The 24,950-nt window shown below is 33.3% G+C and overlaps 1 protein-coding gene and 1 pseudogene across 2 annotated transcripts in view; one reads left to right on the plus strand and one right to left on the minus strand.

Annotated features, from left to right (window-relative positions):
- GRIK2 (glutamate ionotropic receptor kainate type subunit 2) overlaps nucleotides 1–24,950 on the plus strand; it is a 696,770-nt gene that overhangs the window by 507,075 nt on the left and 164,745 nt on the right. For both annotated transcript variants that reach the window (XM_066254474.1, XM_066254481.1), the window contains one exon: nucleotides 16,458–16,681. In XM_066254474.1, coding sequence (XP_066110571.1) covers nucleotides 16,458–16,681 — 224 coding nt within the window. The remainder of the gene's footprint in view (nucleotides 1–16,457; nucleotides 16,682–24,950) is intronic.
- LOC136320981 (small COPII coat GTPase SAR1B pseudogene) lies at nucleotides 14,624–15,285 on the minus strand (annotated as a pseudogene).

A 24,950-nucleotide genomic window follows, 5' to 3' on the forward strand; every position in this document is an offset into this window, starting at 1 on the left:
TACCTATTTTAAAATAAATCCTGGAAATCTAATGTGCTGAATCCATTATCCACTGAAGAATGCTATACCAGATCAGAATTATAAGTTCACAGTTCCATTGAGAAGGTTTCTTGTAGTTCATAGTCATTCATTTTGGTACAAGTAGTTGTTTCTTGCTCCACTGGTTGTGTTCCCATAGTATTTAAACTGAGAAACGAAAAATATTTAGTGGAAAATATATAGGATAAATAACAAAAATCAGTAATAAAAAAATCTGTAAATGTTTTATGGGTTCAAAAAATAACAGGAGATTTTAAGTAATATTTTGAGTTGCTTCTAATTCTTCATTTTGTATCTTTGCACATAAATTTGTTTTGAAGAAACCATCTATCATCTATCTCTTCTCAAGTACAGGATTATTAAATAGATAATGATATTAAAAGTAAAAATATTGTAGGTATTTCCTTGTTTTTATGTATGTTTAAATATAAATACTATGGAATGGAATGGAATATCTTTTATATTTAAATGATTGTGTTTGGCAGAAATAAAATGTTTTTTACTTATACTATGATTTTAAAAGAGGTTAATTATTTTAAAATTAGGAAATCTGCAATGCTCAAAATCCGGAACAGAAAATGTCAGGGAGAGCATTATTCAGTGTATTGCTCATGAATAATATACTAAATTCCTCTTTGGAGTATTGACATTTATGACTTCAGAATATTTTTAATAGAAGTTTATTTTTCTTGAAACTAACAATGTTAAAAAAATCCTCAATTTCTGTGTACCTTTTTTCCCCCCAAGTGAGTTAAACTAACTCAACTAGCATTAAAAATAAATAAATCTCATATAAATATTGGAATGTGACAGAACAATATTGTGACATTTTTAGTATAGAAATGTTAATATTTACAAATAAGAGAATTGAGAACATATGATGAAATCAGATTGCAGTGGAGATAAAACAAAACAAAATTAAATTAAAAAAAGCAAAGATAAACCCACCCTCAAACTGTCAAACTTTAAGAATCTTTTAAAGTCAAAACACTTTTGAAGAATTACCAGTTGAGAAGTTTATGTTTTATTTTGTAAGTAATGGCACATTTGGTGGATTTAATCAATATCACTTGAGATTATTAGCAGACTTACAGAAGCATTAATAAAGTCATAGCTGAGGGGTGACGTCAGAGGAATGGTGCCGCGAGGAGCACTCCTGATACCTCTCCCCAAAATTTCAACAAGTTCTACAACCAGTGACAGAAAAATCTATCCTTGGAGCGTCTGGAAGTCCCACACACTGAACACGAAGGTATGATCGAGCAAAAAAAATTGACTAAATATATAATCAACCCTGTAGGAAATAAGATGGAGAACGGAACACTCTGCCTTCCTCACTAACCTGAGCAAGGGCTGCTTTCACTTGGAACTGAGAGAGAGTGGGGGCTGGGAGCATGGAGAAAACCGGACTGCGGCACAGACGTCCAAGCTGAGGAAAGAGTGTGCCCACCGCGACTCAGCCCACTCGAGCTAACGCCTGCACTGGACCCTGGCAAAGGCAGGCAAGCAACGGCCACCATCATCCCCGATATCCTGGTCAGCGAGTGTGGATAGTGTGCGAGAGGTTCCTCCTAGCACCCCAGGAGTGGGCGCCAGTATTCCCGGACAGGAGGGCAGGGTCAGAGACCTCTGCGTGGGCTGTAACCAGAGTCTCGGTGTAATCCCTGCTCCCAGAACAGCGGTGCGTGGGGAGTCCATGAAAGTGAACTTCACTGTGCCCGGACCTCTCCGGGCAGGTGGGGTGCCTCACCCAGCCATTCAGGCTAACATCCTGGCGAAGAAAAAATATGGAAGCGCTAGGGGGAGAGGCATGCAAGCAGCTTGCAGACTATCTCTGGAGCAGATCTGCAGATCCAATCACTGAAATTAGCTTAACCCACAGTCTGCTCACCTCCCAAATGACTTATGCGGCTCTAATTGACAAGGTCTCTCTCAGATCAGCGATCTAAGACAAGAGACATGATATTTTTTAGTGCCTCTTGCTATGCACGTAGGGGCGGGGGCAACTTCCTGTCAGCCGATACAGGGTGAAAAACACATTCCTACAGAACAAACCTCAGAGAACACTGCAGAAGTTAGACAGGATAGGCTGAAGGCTTTTTAACAGGGAAGAAGCCTGCAGGAAACAATCCCATGGAACGCTAAGGCAAATTTAACTAGATATACCTGGGGAACTGAACAGAAGTCAATACGCCCTCCTACCTGCTTAAGCTGATGGCTCTGATTGGCAAAGCTTTCATACTCAGGGCTATACGTTAAAAAGAGGGATTTGTCAGCTTTTAAGACCTCCTGTTCTGCAGGCAGTGACTAGGGCATCTTCTTCCCAGCCAAAACAGGTTACAAAGTGCAAAAAGCCTGGGGAGAGTGGTCCCACAGAGTGCTGAGGCATACTGGACAAGCCTGGAGGCTCATAGAAAGACACCTTGAGAGCAATTGGCTCCCAGCCCTGCCTGATTATGCTGGCAGCTCCGACTGACAGAGCCTTACCCAGAGCCCTGTGCTGAGTGGGGATAGAGTTGGGATTTGCCAACTCTTTGAGCCTCTTACTCTCCAGGCAGAGGCAATGGCAACCTCATAGCTGGATCATCAGGCTGCTAATTTAGGAAGGAGAAACTAGGAGAGAGGCTTCGAGAAAACAGACTCTCTCATTGTTGGAGCCTGCAAATGCTAACAAGCCCCGACTACCAATGAGACTGAAGCCTAATATATGACATTGCCATAGAGACTCATCAACTGCAAATCTCTACCTAAGCGTGCCACAGGAGCAGAGCCTGGGGTACAGAGCCACCAACCAAGAAGAGGGAGAGGAAAGAAAAAGGAAAAAGATAACCTCTTAAAATCAAGAAAAATACACAGACTTTATAACTTTTTCCACTTTTTTTTCCTTTCATTTTCTTGTCTTTATTTTTTTTCTTCTACCTTGGTCCTTTTATTCTCTGCTCATCTCATTGTTTTCTCTTCATCTTGAACTACATTACACATAAGTGTTACATTTCCCATTTTTTCTCTTTTCTGCTTCCTTTCTCTCTATGAGCATTACACTCCAAAACCCTTAACTCTTCTTTATTTTTCTTTTTTCTTATTTTCTTTTTTCCCTTTTTCTTTTTTCTCCCTCTCTCTTAGTTTCTTCTTTTCTCCTTTACATATCCTCTCATTTGATCCTCACTCACAAACAAATTATTTTATTTGGGACTCAAATTTCTTCTTTGTGGCATTTTGAGTACTTTTTTCTTCACTTTTTAACTCATTAGCATTCCCCCCAAACCTGGCTCTCCATTTTATATAGTTTTTGTTCCACTTAATACAATAGTATTTTTTTTTCCTGTTTCTCTCTTATCCATTTTATTATATCTCTCAGTCAACCATCATTTACAAACAAATCATTTTACTCTTGCTCCAAATTTTTTTCCTTTTGCATTTAGTGGATCCCTACCTCCTTTTTTTGCCCCTTTATCACTTCTCCCTAACTCAGACCCTGTGTTATAGGTAGTTTTTGTTCCATTTAGCACAATATAATTTACAGTTTTTCACAGTATTTTCTCAAGGAGGAAGGGAAAAAAATATATTTTTTTTTAATTTTGTTTTTTTTACTTTTTATTCTTTTTCTTTTTTTTTACAGGGACAGAGAGAGAGTCAGAGAGTGGGATAGACAGAGACAGACAGACAGGAATGGAGAGAGATGAGAAGCATCAATCATCAGTTTTTTGTTGCAAGACCTTAGTTGTTCATTGATTGCTTTCTCATATGTGCCTTGATCATGGGCCTTCAGTGAATGGAGTAACCCCTTGCTCCAGCTAGTGACCTTGGGTCCAAGCTGATGAGATTTTGCTCAAACCAGATAAGCCTGCACTCAAGCTGGCGACCTTGGGGTTTTGAACCTGGGTCCTCTGCAACCCAGTATGATGCTCTATCCATAACTGTGCCACAGCGGGCACTTTTTAATCTTTATTAATTCTCATTAGTATTATTAACAAAACCACTCTCAGATGCCACTAAGAAAAGGAAAATTGAATATCATGGATACAAAAGACAGAGATGTAGCACAGATAGATGAGGAAAAATCTATGGAGAAAAAATTTAATAGATTGGAAAACTTGGAGTTAAATGACAGAATATTTAAAATACAAATCCTAAAAATACTCAGAGATATACAAGAAAACACAGAAAGGCAATTTAGGGAGCTGAAAACACAAATTTCCCCCTTAAATCAGGAACAAGACAGGGTTGTCCACTATCTCCACTCTATTTAACGTGGTGCTAGAAGTTCTAGCCTGAGAAATCAGACAAGATAAAGAAATAAAAGGCATCCATATAGGAAAAGAAGAAGTAAAGTTTCCCTTTTTGCAGATGATAGGATCCTGTACATCGAAAACCCCAAAGACTTCACAAAAAGATTACTAGAAACAATAAACCAATACAGTAAGGTCGCAGGATACAAAATTAATATACAAAAGTCCATAGCCTTTCTATATGCCACAATAAAACATTAGAAAACAAACTCAAAAAAACAATCCCCTTCATGATTGCAACAACAACAAAAAATACCTAGGAATAAACATAACAAAGAATGTAAAGGACCTATATAACAAAAACTATAAAGCATTGTTAAGGGAAATCAAAAAAGATACAATGAAATGGAAAAATATACCTTTTTCTTGCATAGGAAGAATAAATATAATCAAAATGACCATATTACCCAAAGCAATATACAAATTTAATTTTGTTTAATTTGCACCTCCCATCAAAATTCCAATAACATTTTTTAAAGAAATGGAACAAAAAATCATCAGATTTATAAGGAACTATAAAAAACCTCAAATAGCCAAAGCAATCCTAAGGAAAAAGAAAGAATCTGGGACCATTACAATACCTGAGTTCAAATTATATTATAGAGCCACCACAATCAAAACAGCATGGTATTGGCAGAAAAATAGACACTCAGACCAATGGAACAGAATAGAAAATTCAGAAATAAAACCACATATATGTGGTCAAATAATTTTCAATAGGGGCCAACAACACACAATGGAGAAAAGAAAGCCTCTTCAAAAAATGGTGCTGAGAAAAATGGAAAGCCACATGCAAAAGAATGAAACTTGACTACAGTTTGTCCCCTTGTACTAAAATTAAAATGGATCAAAGACCTAAATATAAGACCTGAAGCAATAAAGTACATAGAAGAAAACATAGGTACTAAACTCATGGACCTTGGTTTTAAAGAGCATTTTATGAATTTGACTCCAAAGGCAAGAGAAGTGAAGGCAAAGATAAATGTATGGGACTACATCAGACTAAGAAGTTTTTGCTCAGTAAGAGAAACTGACAACAAAATAAACAGACAGCCAACTAAATGGGAAATGATATTTTCAAGCAACAGCTCAGATAAGGGTCTAAAATCCAAAATATACAAAGAACTCATAAAACTCAATAACAAACAAATAAACATTCCAATAAAAAAAATGGGAAGAGGGCATGAACAGACACTTCTCCCAGGAACAAATACAAATGGCCAACATATATCTGAAAAGATGATTATTTTCATTAGTTATTAGAGAAATGCAAATCAAAGCTACAATGAGATACCACCTCACACCTGTTAGATTAGTTATTATCAAGAAGACAGGTAATAACAAGTGTTGGAGAGGCTGAGAAGAAAAAGGAACTCTCATCCACTGTTGTTGGAAATGTAAAGTAGTACAACCATTATGGAAGAAAGTATGGTTGTTCCTCAACACACTGAAAATGGAACTACCATATGACCCAGCAATCCCTCTATTGCAGGGGTCCCCAAACTATGGCCCGTGGGCCGTATGCGGCCCCCTGAAGCCATTTATCTGGTCCCCACTGCACTTCCGGAAGGGGCACCTCTTTCATTAGTAGTCAGTGAGAGAACTGCACAAAGCGCAGCATTGCTCACGTACAGTACTACTTCCGGTGACTCAGGACACACGCGTTATGGCTCCAGAAGCGCGTCATATTACTTGTTATGGCTAGCAGTGATAAATATGGAACTGGACATTGACCATCTCATTAGCCAAAAGCAGGCCCATAGCTCCCTTTGAAATACTGGTCAGTTTTTTTATTTAAATTTACTTGTTCTTTATTTTAAATATTGTATTTGTTCCCATTTTGTTTTTTTACATTAAAATAAGATATGTGCAGTGTGCATAGGGATTTATTCATAGGTTTTTTTTATAGTCTGGCCCTCCAACAGTCTGAGGGACAGTGAACTGGTCCCCTGTGTAAAAGTTTGGGGACCTATGCTCTATTGGTTATATAACCCCAAAACTCAGAGACATTGATATATAATGACACATGTAGCCCCATGGTCATTGCAGCATTGCTCACAGTGGCCAAGACATGGAAACAACCAAAAATCCCTTCAATAGATGACTGAATAAAGAAGATGTGGTACATATACACTATGGAATACTACTCAGCCATAAGAAATGATGACATTGGATCATTTACAACAAAATGGATGGATCTTGATAACATTATACGGAGTGAAATAAGTAAATCAGAAAAAATTAAGAACTGCATGATTCCATATATAGGTGGGACATAAAAACGAGACTAAGAGATATGGACAAGAGTGTGGTGGTTACTGGGGAAGGGGGGAGAAGGAAAGGGAGGGAGAAGGAAAGGGGAGGGGGAAGGGCACTAAGAAAACTAGATAGAAGGTGATGGAGGACAATCTGACTTTGGGTGATGGGTATGCAACATAATTGAATGACAAGATAACCTGGAGATGTTTTCTTTGAACTTATGTACCCTGATTTCTTGATGTCACCCCATTAAAATTAATAAAATTTATAAAAAATATATAAAGTCACAGCTGCTGAAGCAACAGCTAAATTGCCACTGTCTGTGTTTAATTTTTTCTTAATTGCCCCTGTGTAGGCCCTACAGGTGTGAAAGAAAGCTCTGTATTTTATAACTCAGTTGCCTACATCACTTTCCATTTTGTATTGTATGGGTTAATATTTGTTTTGCTGATGAGCAACTGAAGGCATATTTCTCAAGTATTAGTTTATGTTTTTTTTAAAAAATCTACAAATAGAGATTAGGTTGTGTACAGTATACAATATATACAATTTATAGAAGTTTGAAGTTAGGTTTTCCATATGTGAAGATATGTAACTTTGATCTCATTAAACTATTTTTGTTATTGTTAAACATAACCTACTATGTACTAACGGAATGGTATGAGGCAATTTCTTATTTATTATAATAATTCCCAGTTTGTAGGTAGAATGCAGAGCACATTCCTAGCAGTTGTGGCTGATGCAATACTGTGAGAACACTCCAGCACCTGAAACCCTCCTAGGCATACCCAGGAGGGAGCTCACCTTCTATAAGGAAGTGACTCAGTGCCAACCAGGCAGCTCCCTGATCTTTTCAGCCATTGGCTTTGAAGAACACACTGTGACACCCTATAGGCTGAACCTGTGTATGTAAGCTAGCTTACTTCCTGAATAAAACGGATCTGTGTCACTGAACCTGGTTTCCGGAGTCAGACTCTGTGTCTCTGTCGTTCTCACCCTTGTGGACCTTGTCCACATCAGTTCACCACATATATGTTATATGAAACATTTTAGCAGCTATTTATTATTATATCAGTTGTATAAAAAAATCATGCATATAAAAAAATCTCACTATTGTAAGAAGACAAAACTCAAGATTACTATCTTCTATAAAGTTTAAAGAACCATTGGGAAAAAAATCACAATAATCATCATTTTATCCAATCAGGATTTATCTATTCATTTAAAATATTTATTTAATGACTACTCCATGCCAGGTACTATTCAAAGCACTGAGATACAGATTTGGACAGAGAAACTTGTATGGGAGGGAAGTGGATATAGACAAGAATATGGGGAGATAAATGATGATGGACTAAGACTTGACTTGGGTAGGGTGAACGCACAGTATGGTGTATAGAGGTGTGTTGTGAGACTGGATACCTAAAACCTGTATAATTGTGTTAACCAGTGTCACTCCAATAAATTCTATTAAAAGAAAGGAATTTATATTCTACTGAAAGAAAGCTGACAGTAAATGAACAAGTTCAGATCATAAAAAGAGTTTGAATAAAATGAAAATGTGAGAAGGAGATGAAGAGGGATAGAAGAAGTGACCACAAAAGACTTCTTTCAGTGACTGACACCAGCATAGCACATGAAGGAAGTAGGAGAATAAGAGATGTGGATGTGTAAGGTCAAATTTTCTGGTCAGAAAGAATAGCAGATATAAGACCTTGAGACAGGAATGTGTATACATGTTTAAAGATTAAAAAGGCAGACAGAACTGTTGGAACAAAAGTGATCCAATTAAGATCAGAAAAATGATAGGATCTGATATAAATGCAGTAACCATGAGCCATTTTATAGTAATTTGTAGGCCAAGATTAGATTTTATTCCATGTATGCTAGAAGTTATTGGAGGATTCTGAGCAAGACATGATAATCTGGTATGTGTTATAAAAAGAAGTTTCTATTTGCCTGACCAGGCGGTGGTGCAGTGGATAGAGCATTGGACTGGGATGTGGAGGACCCATGTTCAAGACCCCAAGGTCGCCAGATTAAGCGCGGGTTCATCTGGTTTGAGCAAAGCTCACCAGCTTGGACCCAAGGTCGCTGGCTCATGCAAAGGGTTACTTGATCTGCTGTAGCCCCACGGTCGAGGCACATATGAGAAAGCAATCAATGAACAACTAAAGCCACAATGAAAAACTGATGATTGATGCTTCTCATCTCTCTCCATTTCTGTCTGTCTGTCCCTATCTAACCCTCTTTCTGTCTCTGTAAAAAAAAAAAAAAGAAGAAGTTTCTATTTGGATGAAGAACTGAATATAGCTGGACAAAAATGAAAGCTGGGAACCAATTAGAAAGCCACTTTACGAATCCAGGCGGTATGAGGGTGTTACTAGATGGACAGTGATGGAGGTTGTTGGCTATGTGTACCCAAAGTAAACTATGTTTCCTAAAAATTAACACAGGAGCAAAGTGTTTGTTCACATTATACATTGCAGAGTTTAGGAAAGTGTGATCTCATTTATAAGTGACATTAATATTCATAATTATCTAGATTAAATTTCTTAGCTAAATCAGTTACTACTTTAGTGATTTTACCCATATATTAAGAATTTCACAGCAGCATGGAAAAGAAAACAATACATAAAATTGTTTTTTTTTATTGATATTAAGTTTTGCAAGAACTTTAGGAAGACTGCATAAAAGATTTCACTAACCAGATCATGTATATAAAATGTCATTATGTTCTTTAATTACTAGAACTTTAAAAGTGTTCTTAACATGATCAAATTTGAAGTAATTGTGCCATTCATTAAGATATGTTTTGTTACCTATTTTTTATAATAGTTATTACATTAAAATGTAAAATTGCCATTGTTTTATAAGACTTTAATCAAAGGATTGTTATTAGCTATATAACTCAAAAATATAGATGTTTAGTTTGCTAGAAATCATATTAATGTACAAATAAATCTTATTTCTAGAGTAAGATTAGAGAAAAGCTTAATTTAAAAATTATCTGAATAATTTGTCTTTAGTAAGTTAAATTAAAACTGAATTTAGGAAACACTTACTAAGCAGTTCCTAGGTGTCCAATGACCAAGGATGTTAGATTTGGTTATGCTCACAGGGCTACATAAGACAATTTGGAAGAGTTTCACCTAGGATGATATAATTTTAAATTTATACTTATTAAATTAATAAAGTAGTTGCTATTCAGGTATCTGTGTGAAATTTCCAGGGAGGGATACTTTACCATTCCCTTTAGTTCAGAACTATGGGCTTTGATTAAGGAAATGCCTGAAGGTTTCAATATACTTATATTCTCATAGGGACAGAAACAATACAATTATAATGACATATACATTCAAACCTCTCATACCATATTAATTGACTTATATGTAAAAAAAATCAGAAATAACAAAGTACTGTTAAATAGTCAATTTCATGGTTAAGTTTACAAACACTATAAAAATTCTTTAGAAGACATTAATGTACAGTATATTCAGGAAAACCTTCACAGAAGAAAAAAAAACAGATGTGTCTTACAGAATTTGAATAGTGAAGAAAAGGATAGATCATTTTGGGCTCAGAGAAACAAAAATAGTATAGTGGAAGAAATGGTTATGTTGCGCTTGAATGATTGTAAAAGGAAAAAATAGTGGAAAATGAGTGTAGTTGTCATCTTTGGCACCATAAGTTTTTAAAACTCTCACAATTCTTTGTTTTCATCCATAAAAAAGGAAATCACACAACGAATCTGGTAGAGCTGTTGCAGGGAGTAATGGAAGTGATTCGGGCAATGAATATAACTCAGGTTTGGCCCATAACAGACACATTTAATGCTACTTACTACTATGATATTTCTTTTTCTTGCTGCTGCCACTCTCCCAATTTAGGCCGTTGTCATTTGACTCTTTCATCAAGCTGCAACACTATTATAAGTATTATGGTTTTGTAAAGCCTTTGTTAACCCAATCAGATAGAAGTAAGCTCTCTCTTTTTTTTTGTCCTATTCATATGACATAATTTACTTATTTTTCTTTTGCTGAAATAGGTTTTTTAAGCAACTTTGATCATTGACAATTTCTCATATGAGTTTTTTTTTTGTGTGTGTGTATTTTTCTGAAGTTGGAAATGGGGAGGCAGTCAGACTCCCGCATGTGCCCGACAGGGATCCACCTGGCATGCCCACCAGGGCATGATGCTCTGCCCATCTGGGGCATTGCTCTGTTGCAACCAGGGCCATTCTAGTGCCTGAGGCAGAGGCCATGGAGCCATCCTCAGTGCCTGGGCCAACTTTGCTCCAATGGAGCCTTGGCTGCAGGAGGGGAAGAGAGAGACAGAGAGGAAGGAGAGGAGGAAGGGAGGAAAAGCAGATGGGCGGGAATCCTGTGTGCCCTGGCCGAGAATCAAACCCGGGACTCCTGCACGCCAGGCCAACGCTCTACTACTGAGCCAACTGGCCAGGGCTGAGATTATTCTTTAAAATAGTTATTTACTAAATCTATTTTCACTAAATTATAAGCTGTATCTACAGAGATAGAAACTTCTTGGATTATTTAATTTTACCATTAAGGTCTTTTTTCCTACTGCTGTCTTTAATAATATAAGCTTTGATGAGAAAGACCACATCATTACAAACATCTTTAAAAGTGTATTATAACAACATTTTGATTAGATTTCAAAATGATTATATTATTAAAATACTTGTAATGAAATTAGATCTTATTTATGGAGAATGCTATTATGTATAAATAAATGTTCATCTTTACTGGGGCAAGATAATCCTGAGGATTGTTTAAATGAATTTAACAATATATTTGATGTACAATTTTAGACTACTAGTTTTGATAATAATGTTTGATAAGCTTTATGTGTTTTACTATTAATTGTAATATTCAAGTTTAAATTTATTACTCAACATAACTCATTAAATTCTACTAACTGGAACTGTAGTTTAAAAAAACCTGTTGTTATTCTTTAAAGTTTAATAGGCATTTTTTAAGAGAGGTTTTAGATTTATAGAAAAATGTTGCAGAAAGTAGAATTTCCCTATAACTTGTCCCATCTTGACCCCCCAGCCCACACACAGAATTTCATTTATTAACAGCCTCCATTAGTGTAGCACATTTGTTACAGCTGATGAACTGTTATTGATACCTTATTATTAGCTAAAGTTTATAGTTTATGTGAGGATTTTTTCTTTGTGTTGTACAATATTATGGGTTTTGATAACTATAAGGTGTTGTATACCCACCATTACAGTTCTTGCAGAGTAGTTTCACTGCCCTGAAATTGTTCTGTTTTTTACCTATTCATTACTCCCCTTTTCCCTTGAGCCTTTGGCAACCACAGATCTTTTAACTCTCCACAGTTCTTCCTTTTCCAAAGTGTTACATAATTGGAGTCGTACTATATATAGCCTTTAAAGATTGATGTCTTTCACTTTGTCCTATGCAATTATGGTTCTTTCATGCTTTTATGGCTTGATAGTTCACTTCTTTTTATGCTGAATAATATTTATTTATTTTTATTTTATTTTATTTATTTTATAGAGACAAAGAGAGAGTCAGAGAGAGGGATAGATAGGGACAAACAGACAGGAACAGAGAGAGATGAGAAGCATCAATTATTAGTTTTTCGTTGTGACACCTTAGCTGTTCATTGATTGCTTTCTCATATGTGCCTTGACCATGGGCCTTCAGCAGACTGAGTAACCCCTTGCTCAAGCCAGCAACTCTAGGTCCAAGCTGGTGAGCTTTGCTCAAACCAGATGAGCCCGTGCCCAAGCTTGCGACCTCAAGTCTCAAACCTGGGTCTTCCTAATCCCAGTTCGACGCTTTATTTTATGGGTCAGGAACCTTTTTGGCTGAGAAAGCCATGAATACCACATATTTTAAAATGTAATTCCATGAGAGCCATACAACGACCCGTGTATGTTATGCATTATCCAATAAATATTTGGTGTTGTCCCAGAGGACAGCTGTGATTGGCTCCAACCACCAGTAACCATGAACATAAATGGTAGGAAATAAATGGATTGTAATACATGAGAATGTTTTATATTTTTAACGTTATTATTTTTTTTTAAAGATCTATCTGCGAGTCAGATGCAGCCATCAAAAGAACCACATCTGGCTCCCAAGCCACAGGTTCCCGACCCCTGTTCTATTCACTACGCCACCGCCTTCTCAGGCAATATATTTATTATTTGGATGTACCATAGTCTACTGATCCATTTATCTTTTTATTAAATATTTAAAAGTGTCTGCTTACATTTTTAGTTTAAAATGACTAATTTTTTAATAATTAAAAGTATTTTAGTATGTTATTTCTTTTCCATTTTATGTTTTGAATCATAGTTTTACTTTAGGCAATGCTAAGTAAAATTTGAAACTTGATCTATGTCTTGTCAAGCTTATCAGTATATGCCTGTAGAACAACTTTTTTAGAATTATTTAGTGGTTTTCTTTTTAATATGTTATTTGAATTGTTGTTTCCTAACTTTTGTTAATATATATTTTGAAAAAATATTTTTACCATTTCAAAATATATTTATATACAAGCTTTATATATGGTAAAATTTTGCTTTCCCTGTACCTAGGAAGAGGCGGTCACAAGGGGAAGTAACACCCTGGTAAACTGTGCTGTACAAAGCCCCCCAAACAAGAGCAAACCACCACTTTATAGTTTCCATTTTTTTAAACTTGGGATCTTTATTTCTTAAATGATTACTTTCTTTCCTTTTCAAAATTGTTCACTTTTCAAACCATCTTTACTGCTTTCCTTTCTGTCTCAAAAGTGCTGTCTCTTTCCTGTACAACATATGCCATCTACCTGCACTCTGCATCTACCCGCTAAATTTTCATAGGTAGTAGTCTATTCATCGCTGCCATTGCTTCTGCGTATTTTAATGTCCATCTCTCCAAACTGTCATGAATGAATGAATGAATGAAGAATGATGGCTCTATGATTTCATCTCTTATTTCTGAGTTACAGGCATTGTTGCTTCTAGATTTCTATTTTTATTTTAATTTTTACTTATTCATGTATTCATTTTAGAGAGGAGAGACAGAGAGAGAGAGAGAGAGAAAGAGATAAGAGAGGGAGAGAACGGGAGGAGGAGCAGGAAGCATCAACTCCCATATGTGTGTTGAGCAGGCAAGCCCAAGGTTATGAACAGAGGACCTCAGTGTTCCAGTGGCTCTAGCCACTGCACCACCACAAGTCAGGCTAGTATTAGTTTTCAATAGCTTGGTTTTACACCCTGGTTCTAATTCTCAGTTAGCTCTATGAAAAAGAACAAGTGCATAATTTCTCATGAATTTAGCCTTCTTATCTGAAAATAGGAATAATTGTAAGATTGTGTAGGGATTAATTGTGACAATTCATTTAAAGATCTTATCGAAGTGCCTGTTGCATAGCTAATGCTTAAGGATATTAATAATTATTACTACTAAACTGACATTTTCTTGATTTATGATATGAAATATGAATACCTTCCCTAAGACCCAGAAGGCCTATTTTTTTCCTAGTTGTTTTCCAAACATGAAGGTTTGTTTTATTGTCTAATAAAAAAAATTATCATTAAAGCCTATAAGGCATCATGCAGTCAACAGTATGCTAATTATAAATTGTACACATAAGTGAATTTATAATCTAACATTTAAAAACAAGTGCCAAAAAATACATAAAATTCAACTTTTAATTGTGGTATATATTTGTAATTTGATGTTATTAAAAAGTGCTTCAAATGTATTGCTTGAAAGTTATATTTTATAAATAGTGCTGGGAGTCATGTCAGATTATAAACTTAAAAACTTAATTATCTTTATGGAATTGGAAAGCTAATATTGTGATATTCAGACTTACTTGAATCAATTTTCAATTCTCACTCAAATTAATTTAATATACTATTAATAATCTAAAAACCATCTTTTTTCTAACCAAAAAGAGTCTATTGAAATTAAATTATGCATGTTCAGCAGTTAAATTTCTGAGTGGACCTGAACGGCGAGACCTGGACTAAAGATGGTTTGGTGTTAATCAATGCACTCTGCCATTCGGTAGAAGCCTTCTCTATACAAGCCTTCAGGTAGAAGCCTGATGAACATACTGCACATGAAAAGTTCCTGTGGCTAGCTATTTAGTTCTTTCAGAGATTCATCGGCTTCTCTTGTGGTCTGACCATATAAACCAAACATCTTTCACAACTTCTCTTCACTGATAGCGCCGGGTCTGTCAGTCTTATTCCCAAGAATCAGTGTAGGCACATTAGCAATGGTTTCACTAGTCATTAGTGAATCAAGTTCTTCTTTTGATTCTAAAGGCCTTTCATAGTCTGCATAATCCAACAAGAACACAAGGCCATTGATAGCAGGAAGATAGTTTTTCCACACACTTCGAGCTTGAACATGTCCACCCAGATCAAAAGTGTTAAAGGGCATGCCAGAATTGGTTTGTTTTTCTGAAGTGGGATGTAATGTTGGGACATGTTGTCCAAGTCTATCATCTGTGAGCATGTTTAGCAATGTTGTTTCTCCACATTATCCAACCCAAGAAATACCAATTTACCAATGTTCTTATATAATCCTAAAAACTTTAAAACACTGATGAAATCACTGTAAATCCAGTCAGATATGAAAGAATTAGTCATATCTTGTAAGGTCTGCAAATGGAGAGAATGCAATTCCTTACTTGTCATGGGCTTTATACCTTCCAAAACCCAACTACAAAGCGCAATGACTGCTGCAGTCCCAGATCTGGTCAGCAACTTCCAGGCATGCAGGTCACTTCCAAATTTTTAGGGAAATGTCTTCCTCTCTACATAGCTACTCTCCAAGATACTTTACCCAAGCATCTTTCCTCCACACTACCACAAATGAGCTCAAATACATACCCAAAACAACAGTGTCAACAAACCTAGCATGTTATAGAAGTTTCTTCTATAAGTTCTTTTACAATTTCTGTACCAAGAAAATAGTAGAGATCCATTTTTATTCTTTTATATGCCATTCTATAGTGCTCTTCAATGAGCATTTCTTCTATATTGTCTAAAAGTTAGTGTGTTTATGAAAATAAAAGAAATGTGGAAATACAGCTTCTCACCAAAGATGGGAATAGATGCTTATGTTATTTTCAAATATTATAATTATTTTTTTTACATATTAGAGTTGAAGTTCATCCCTGACAGATGGTTATAACATGATGAGTGAAAAGCATTAGTAGTTTAACATATTTAAGTTACCATGGAAAATTAGCAAGTTTATAAAAATTGAAAAATTCATTTTGTAATGCAATTTAGGCAAGGCTGCAAGAATTTTCATTAAATAATATAAAACACAATAGAAAAAAACTCAGGGACATTAAAAGTGATTTTCACAATGTTAACTATTTAAAGACTATAAGCTTTTAGCTGTACTCAATAGTGTTAAAATGAGAAAAAAAATGTTTATTGTCAGATGAATGGTTTGAGGTAGCAATTAGTATTACCATTTAGGATTTGACCAAAGAATTTATAAACTTATAATTGATATTAAATGATTTTTAAAGTTTAAAATCAAAGTAATTATGCAAATGTTCAGTAGCATAATAATTCTGATATCGATTGTATAACTATTTCTTCATTGTTTTCATCATACAATTTTTCTATCTCTTTGTACTTGCAATAAATTTTGGTTTGCTAATCCTGAAGCAGATAGAATTGAGTAGCAACATAAATCAGATGCTTCATTTCAGAGTGAAGAATGCTTTAAATGTTAATATAATCATTTTTGAGACAATTCTCAAGTGTAAAGCCTTTGTTTTAATTCGATTACTGACTTCTTTCTTCTTAGAACTGATTTTTGTTTTTGTTTTTTATGTTTCTCTCTACAGAAAGCTGACCTTGCAGTTGCTCCACTGGCTATTACTTATGTTCGAGAGAAGGTCATCGACTTTTCCAAGCCCTTTATGACACTTGGAATAAGTATTTTGTACCGCAAGCCTAATGGTACAAACCCAGGCGTCTTCTCCTTCCTGAATCCTCTCTCCCCTGATATCTGGATGTATATTCTGCTGGCTTACTTGGGTGTCAGTTGTGTGCTCTTTGTCATAGCCAGGTAACATGCTCACTTTTGTGATTTTTTTGGCAATTGTTACCTCCTTTTTCTAACTAATAATTGTCAAAAGTCACAATCAGTTTTCTTTTCTTTTTTTTTATTTCCCATGGGATGCTGAAGAATAATGAACTTTTAAGAGTCACATAACTTATTAAATATTCTAGAGTGCCTTTTGGGGCAAAAGCATGCTGGTTGTATCACTAGGCTATAATTATGGTTGAGTTACTCTTCTAATCAGAATTTAAAAGGAGTAGTAGTCACCATAATAAAAGAATTATTTCCTCATTTTGAAGGTTTCTCTTGAACCAAACAGAAAAATACTAGTATGTTTTATAAATTTGAATTAATAAATCAGTCATAAGAAAAATCAAAGTGGTAAAATTTAAAAGGTGGCTTCTCTTTCAATGAACCAAAGCTAAATAAAAATAACCATTTTAAGTATTAAAAGACTATCATGATTTTCTCCATAAAATTTGTCATTTTCTCAAAAAATGTATATATCACTACAAAGATTGACTTATATTATTAATATGTAGCCTTTATTTTATCATAAGATCAAAACTGAAATACCTAATTGAAAATTATTAGTTTTACATTTGCATAATGGCCCCCACATTCCATAATATAGCTTAATCTATGTTGCTTTTGTTAATCTATTGCTGTTTTGGAGGTAGAAATGTATAATAATTTCTTGCTTATGCTTACCTCACTATCAGACTTTTAACAGCTAGATCATTTCTATATGATTTAGTTTTGAGGGTTTTTTTTTTTTTGCCTTAATTAAGAACATAAAACTATTCCTCAGGACTCAGAGCACTATTGTTACTATGATGATCTTGAAAGTAACATATTTATTATCAACTTTAAATTTTTATTTCCTAGTACATATCAAAATGATAGCTCTAAATTCACAATGAATTAGAATTTTACATATAATTCTTTCATGTTGATAAAATTTATAATGTATGACTATAAATATGTTACCCTAAAAATAAAATAAAATATTAAATGTTTTTTTTTAAAGTACACTAAAAAGGTTGTTCTGATCAATTTATCACTAAAGGATATGTATCCTTCTTGAATTTATTATACTTACAGTGAAGTCATATATTTTACCAGCAGTAAAACATCACTTAGTTCATCAATTAAAAGGGAAATAAAATCAGTTATACAAGTAGCATAATATTTTTGATGTAGATTTGATATATTTATTTCTCTTAGTTATATAAAATATTTTATATATTTATATATAAATGTTATACAGATATATAATATTTTACCTAATTGGTTCAGTATTAATGCTTAAGTCCTTCAGACTATTATCATTTACCTTTGACTGAAAATTTGTATTGGAACCCATTTATATATACAACTTTTGTAGCTGTATGGTAGAGAGTGTTAACATTTATTTGAAGTCTCTGTCCCCAAAAGGGAGAAACTGGAGCATGAAGTTTTTAAGCTTTAAGCAATAGCTCTTTTCATGTCTTGTGAAAATAAAATAACCTTCTCATTTTGAGCATTTTTGAACAAAGTATATCATTTTTATAGTGACTAACACAAGCCATTCTGTTTCATACATATTAAGAGATATGAGTTCAAGGATTGCAGTTTAAATAATTCAATGGCTAGAAAACTCTGAAACCTATCCACAGAGCAAACAAAAATAAATCTTGCAATGTATAAAAAAAACAATGACAAAGTTTAGAAAAAATCTGCAGCTACACCTGTTTTTTTTTTTTTTTTTTTTTTTTTTTTTTAAATTCAAAGTCTTGACTGTAATCTAGAAGGCATCTTGTGTTCTTTTTTTTTTTTTTAAGATTTTATTTATTCATTATAGAGAGGGGGGAAAGAGAGAGAGAGAGAGAGAGAGAGAGAGAGAGAGAGAAGGAGAGAGAGAGAAGGGGGAGGAGCAGGAAGCATCAACTCCCATATGTGCCTTGACCAGGCAAGCCCAGGGTTTTGAACCAGCAACCTCAGCATTTCCAGGTTGATGCTTTATCCACTGTTCCACCACAGGTCAGGCTACACCTGTTTTTATTACATAAAAAATGGTTAGATATCCTATATGAAATGATAATATTAGATATTCTTGGTAAAATATATGTAATATAAAAATAATCTACAAATTTTCTCAGAAATTTTGTTCAATTAGCAATATTAAAAAACTTTGATATAAATATTGCCAAGTTTCTGAAAATGCAGTAAAATTTCAGATTAAAAGAAAATTCTTCAGTGTCCTTTAAAATTCTAAACTAAACCTCCCAAGCCAAATGAATTTATATGATTATAATCTGCTATCACATGGTATTGAATTCTTACTACCATTGGAGAAGTTCATGATGTGCAAATACAGAAGAAATTCCAATATATAATTTTAGAACTTAACTTTCTAATTTAAGTGGAACTGTGATATTTGTTATCAATTCAAAATAAATGCAGTATTGTTATTTTACTTAAGAATAAACACCTGTTGGACTTCAATGAAGTTCACAAAAATACTTAATAGTTACCCAATTTTTTTAATGAATGCCATATTTTAAAATATATTTTTCTAAAAAAAATACTGTAACATATTTCACTGGAAAGAAATACACAACTATAAAAGAAATAAAGTATTAAGCAGATTGTTAGTTATCATTAGATGCCAGATTTAAGGCTTATTGAATTATCTGCTATATCATGATATTAACAACAAATTTATGACAAATGAACTGATCATAACTGTTAGAATTTATATATTTAAAAATTGGATTTAAAGGTAAATTGTGATTGTGATATGTTTGTTAAATTTTCCCTTACTCTTATTTTATATAGAAAAGGTAATCTAAAAAAAAATACATAACAAATGCTAGGTTTTTAAGTCAAGAATAATGAAGAGATATATGGTCTTATTTGTTTGTCTGGATATGGTTTTATAATCTATGATCTCTTAAAAATAGTTGCATTATTTTTATAGTATAATGACATAACCAGCATGCTTATCTGAATTAGCTAAGAAACCTTAAGAATAAAGATGAGCCTGGGGTACTGCATTCGAGACATAGAATGGCCTTATCCTGGATATCCTAATAAGTTTTTGGCTGGCAGAAGATAGGAAGAAATCCTGTCCATGATGGGCTTGTACCTAATCATATTTATCCCTAAACACTTTTCCCTCTTTCTATTTTTTCTTTGATCTATGTATATCAATATAAAAATGCCAGCTAGACATATAAAAACTGGTCAGCAAACCCACCCTTTACACTAATAATGAGGGGTATTTTTCACCTTGCTTCAAATATTTTCTTTATGAAAGAACAGATGGTATTGATACAGTAGGTACTATTTATAAAGGGAGTCAATTTATATTCTCATAATATTAGGAGTTATTTTATTTTAACCATAGTTTTTTTTTCCAGGATAACTAGAGCTGTTCAGAAATACAGCATGAAAATTTTGGTCTATGGTTCTTAGTAGTTTGTTATACAGAGATGAATAACTAAAGACCAAACTTAAAAGAAGAGAATTATGGTACACACATTTCCCTCCAACAGGATTGATGTAACCTTAATAATGATCCACTGGTTTTATGAAAAACATTGCATATTATATTCTGAGACTGACATTTAAAATTAAATACAAATAAACTCTGAAGAAGAAAAATAATACTATACCAAATTTCGTAGTAAAGATATTATCACAGAGAAATGGCTTACGCTACTTAAATGAACAAATTAATATGGTCAAACAGGAAAAACAGTAAATAGTAGAAAGCAAGTAACATTGACTACCTTGGCTTTCTTAGTAAGAATAAAAAATAAAGTGAATATTCAATGTGTTAAATATGTAACATTAGATTTTCTAAGTAAAAAAAGAATATAGACATTTCTTGTGTATTTTTTGTATTTAATTGATTTGCATTATTTTTAGAACATTAAAATACTATTTTGTTATTGAATTAGGCAGCAGAGCATGTTATTCTTAGAATCTACTCAAGAATTTATTATTACTGTGACCACCAAGACTGTCTTGATTTATGTTTTGGCTTTAACATGGACTGTGGTCATAAGATGACAGGGCTACTGCCTTATTGAGAGTCCTCAGACTGTTAAAGGTATACTATCAATATATATCTTTTGGCTCTCGGAAGTATAGAAGTTCTAAACATAACGTTTCTGATAATTTAACTGAGTTTAGAAAACCATGTCCAAAGTGCTTCCATTAACAGCTTTTATATTGGCTCCTTACTGGTATGCAATAGCTTTTATATTCCTGTCACAATGATGGGTGACATTTAATGTACGGTGAAGGGCAACAATGAATTATTATGCACTTGAAAATAGATTACTGTTTTTGTGGGATGTTCACTGTTAAACTAATCTTCTGTCAAAAAGACTGTTGTCATATTGAAATGAAATGCCAGTTTTGTTGTGTGCCTTTGCCACCAACTTGCCCACCTCTTACGATTCAACCATTTTAGTTTAACTTTCCATAATATTTTATTTATGTTATTTTTATTTTTAGTCATTTTTTTTTACTCAGGTAAATTGCAGGAAAGCCAATCTGTTATTCCTCTTCTCATTTAGCAATTTTCCTAAAATTTAATGAAAATTTGTTTTAAGGTTGTATTGTTTTGCTAGTCTGCCTTTCACGTGTATGAAATGATTATTAAAACTGGTGATATTAAGAATACCTCAATTATGGATCTAAAAATCAACATTGATTAAAAAGAAATTCACTTTCAAATATGTTTTGCAGGAGATAAGGTTGCTTCTATATTAACAGTTTTCTTCCATAACTGTTATTTGGTAATCCATTGTAAAATAATTTACACCTTTATTATTAATACTGCCAGTAATTATTATGGTTACAAAATAGACAAACCGTTACTAACCCCGAAAATAATTCCTAATTTGTATGATTCGTAAAACCAAACTAATTGAAATTAAGGTGAATCAGTGACTTCATTTAGGTTTGGTGAAAATGGACTCTAGATAACTGAAGCAGGAGAGATTTTTACTGAAATTGCATATTTAGGATAAAGAAGAGTATTTCAACCATCATAAGAAAAAATAAACATATTTTCTGCTTCTCAATTTTATAGTTATGTTTTTATAAGAAAGAAAGATTTGAGAAAAAAGTTAGAAAAACAAAGAATTTAAAATTAAAATGCTTTTCCTGTGGTCTGTAGTCAAATGCTTTTTGGTATATTTACAGACTTTCACATCTCTTTCCAAATTATTTTTTCAGATAAAACATTTTTGATGGTTAGAATAAAATTAAATATAAATGCAAGTGTAAAAGTTTGATAACCCATTTTTATATTTCATATCTATGGATTATTTGCCTCTGTACCTTTCCTTGTGTCATTACCAAACTGAATTCAGACTCCTAAAAGTGAAAAGGCTGCCTTTTTGTCTAGCCATTGCAAGTGGAATTACCCACTCAATAAATATATTGGCTAATGATCCTCTGAGAACTATAGTCACCCTATGATCATTTGTTTCAATTTAAAAGTTTTGCAAGTTTAGCTCAGTAAATCACAGGTGCTAATTGTAATAAATTACAATTGATAGATTCACATCAAGAAACTCCAGAAAGCTAAAACCTTGAATGCTTATTAAATTATTATATTTGCTACCAACACATGACACCTCTGTTCTTAATGAGTCTTTACAAAAAATGAAATTATATTTTACATACATACACACAAATATATATCTCCTGCTAAGGAACAAGAACCTTATAAGAAATTGAGTCTTTTTGAAAGTTTTGGAAAAGTGCAATAGTGGCTTATTTCATGGTTACCACCATGTTACTTACGTATTTCTAATTAAAGTTGAAAACTTAATAGAACAAGAATAATACTGTGAGTGGCTTATTTCACATACTTTTTATTTCTTCCTTTTCTTTCTTTCTTTTTTTTTATTTTTGCCATAGGAAAAAGCTGAGGTGATTCTCAAGAACCAATAAGATAAATATAAGCAAGCATTTTTCACCAACCGATGTGCTGCTTCTCCCACATTTCACAGTTTCTCCGTAGCTCCTTCTGCCACAGCAGCAGAACACTGTGAATTATGTGTCAGAAGGCATCTCCCTTGCTTGTTTTGCTTGTTAACTATGGAAACAACACTGCACTTCTGTTTTTCTGTAGCCACCAGGAAAATGGTCCCCTTGAACTTTCGATGGGAGGTTCTCAGTCACCTAGAAAATATTTTCAAATTTCTGAACTACCCCAGAAAAATCTGTGATCTGTTTTAAAAAGAAAATTAACAGTATTCTTTATGAAATACTTTTATGTAGAAGTCCTGTCAAGAGAAGCAAAAGTTTTTATATGAACATACACCCAGAAATAGTAAAACCTGTGCAGGAAGCAAGTGCAACAAAGATAATGAGAAAATAAAGAAATGTTCACTAGATTTTATATATATATATATATATATATATATATATATATATATATATATATATATATATTACAATGATAGTGTAGTCTTCTAATAAAATGGCAGTTACATTGAGAAATATAGAGGAATAGGTGAGTTTGCGTTTTTTTTAACAATAAGCACAACACCTGAATTAGTAAAATTTATATCTAGATAAAGGGGATTTTTTCTTGTTGATTCTTTGATGTAGAAGTTCTTTTAGGTGGATGTTTTCCTATATAGTCATGTCCTGGGCTGGTGAGTCATTTGGAAGAATTCATTGAGAGAGATAAGGAAGGAAACTAATACAAATTGCTATTTTACAATAGCCGGGTTACATTTGAGAACCACAGAGAGATTAATTTATTAACTTCTTTTTTCAGTAACTATGTTTTTATGGTTGGTTATGAGGAACAAATAGATATACATCACCCTCCACCCCACATACCCTACACCTCTTACAAATGAGATTAGAGAGGTTTTCCTTTGTTTAAGGCTATTATTGTTGTACTTTTACAATTCTAATTTATTATAGGGAGGAAGATTCTACAGAAAAGTAAATTTAGAAGAAAAAAAATTTTAAAAAGGAACTTATATAAACTTGGTTCTTTTTTACTATAATGTTAAATTCACTTTCCACTTTTTCATCTAAGATTTTAGGAAAATAGTTGGATACCTTTTTTTGATTGTTTTTAAGGAATGTTATATTAATTATTTTACTACATGTTAGCAGTGTACTATTATATAATAACAGGTGATAATAGAATCACCTTAGTTAGCTATATTTATAAAGTATGTCTTTCTCTTTAGATTGGCAAATTAGAAAGCTTAAAAACTTATTCCCAATCACTTGGGCATGTAAAAAGGAGACATTAGTAAGCCACACATGCAGATTTGCCTCATAAATCTATTACTTAGAAATGCTAACTTTCCTCCCTGAAAATTTCTAGCTGCATATAATAAAAGAATTGAGCTACATTGTCAACTTTCTATTGTATACTCAAAATACTATAATTGATAGTTTTGACTTTTTTTATAATTCATGGGTGTGGGAGAAATATCACCAATATTAAATGAAAATGTATGGATGTAAATCTTAGTAGTAATTTATGAATTTATCTCTTCATGCTATGTAAAATAATGTACTCTATCCAAATAATTAATGAGTAGGAGATATAATATCATCAACCAGTATAACTTCATTCATTAGAGCATGTCACAACACCTTAATTGCTATAATTTTTTTTTTACATTCCATTACATAATTACATCATTCAAGTTAATTGTTTTCATATCAATCCTGTTGGGTGTGTATACATATATTTATATTTTTTTAAGAAAAAATTGTCATTGCTTTCTCAAATAGCAATGGGAATTTCAATATAATATTTGGATAGAAAGAGCTTAATAACAACTGTTTTTATATAAATAGAATTAGCAAAGCAAATGACAACAGAAACTATTCTATTGATTTTCTACACTATAAAATGTGAACTTATCTCTGTTAGAAATATGCTAATTTTATATTCATCTTTAAAATTTTATTTTGAAACCCAGAGATTAACCTGGTAACTTTTATGAAGAAACTCTATTAACAAAGTTGTTATAAACATCTGCATTATAAAACTAGGATAATTCTATTTTGCCCAATGTATATATTGGATTGAAACAGAATTTTAGTTTCAATACTTTTTATATAAAAGTAACTCCCACCGCCTCCCAGTTTCCCTATCCCTGCCCTGGATATAACTTAATTGTCCACTATTCTTAAAAAGAGATGTTTAACCCTAAAATAATTATTTCAAAATATTTTCCATTTTCATTTGCCCTCTCCGACTGCTCCTGAGATGCTAAAATGAGGTGAA

The sequence above is a fragment of the Saccopteryx bilineata genome, chromosome 1 (genome assembly GCF_036850765.1).
Source record: "Saccopteryx bilineata isolate mSacBil1 chromosome 1, mSacBil1_pri_phased_curated, whole genome shotgun sequence".
In the NCBI taxonomy this organism is placed as follows: Eukaryota; Metazoa; Chordata; class Mammalia; order Chiroptera; family Emballonuridae; genus Saccopteryx; species Saccopteryx bilineata.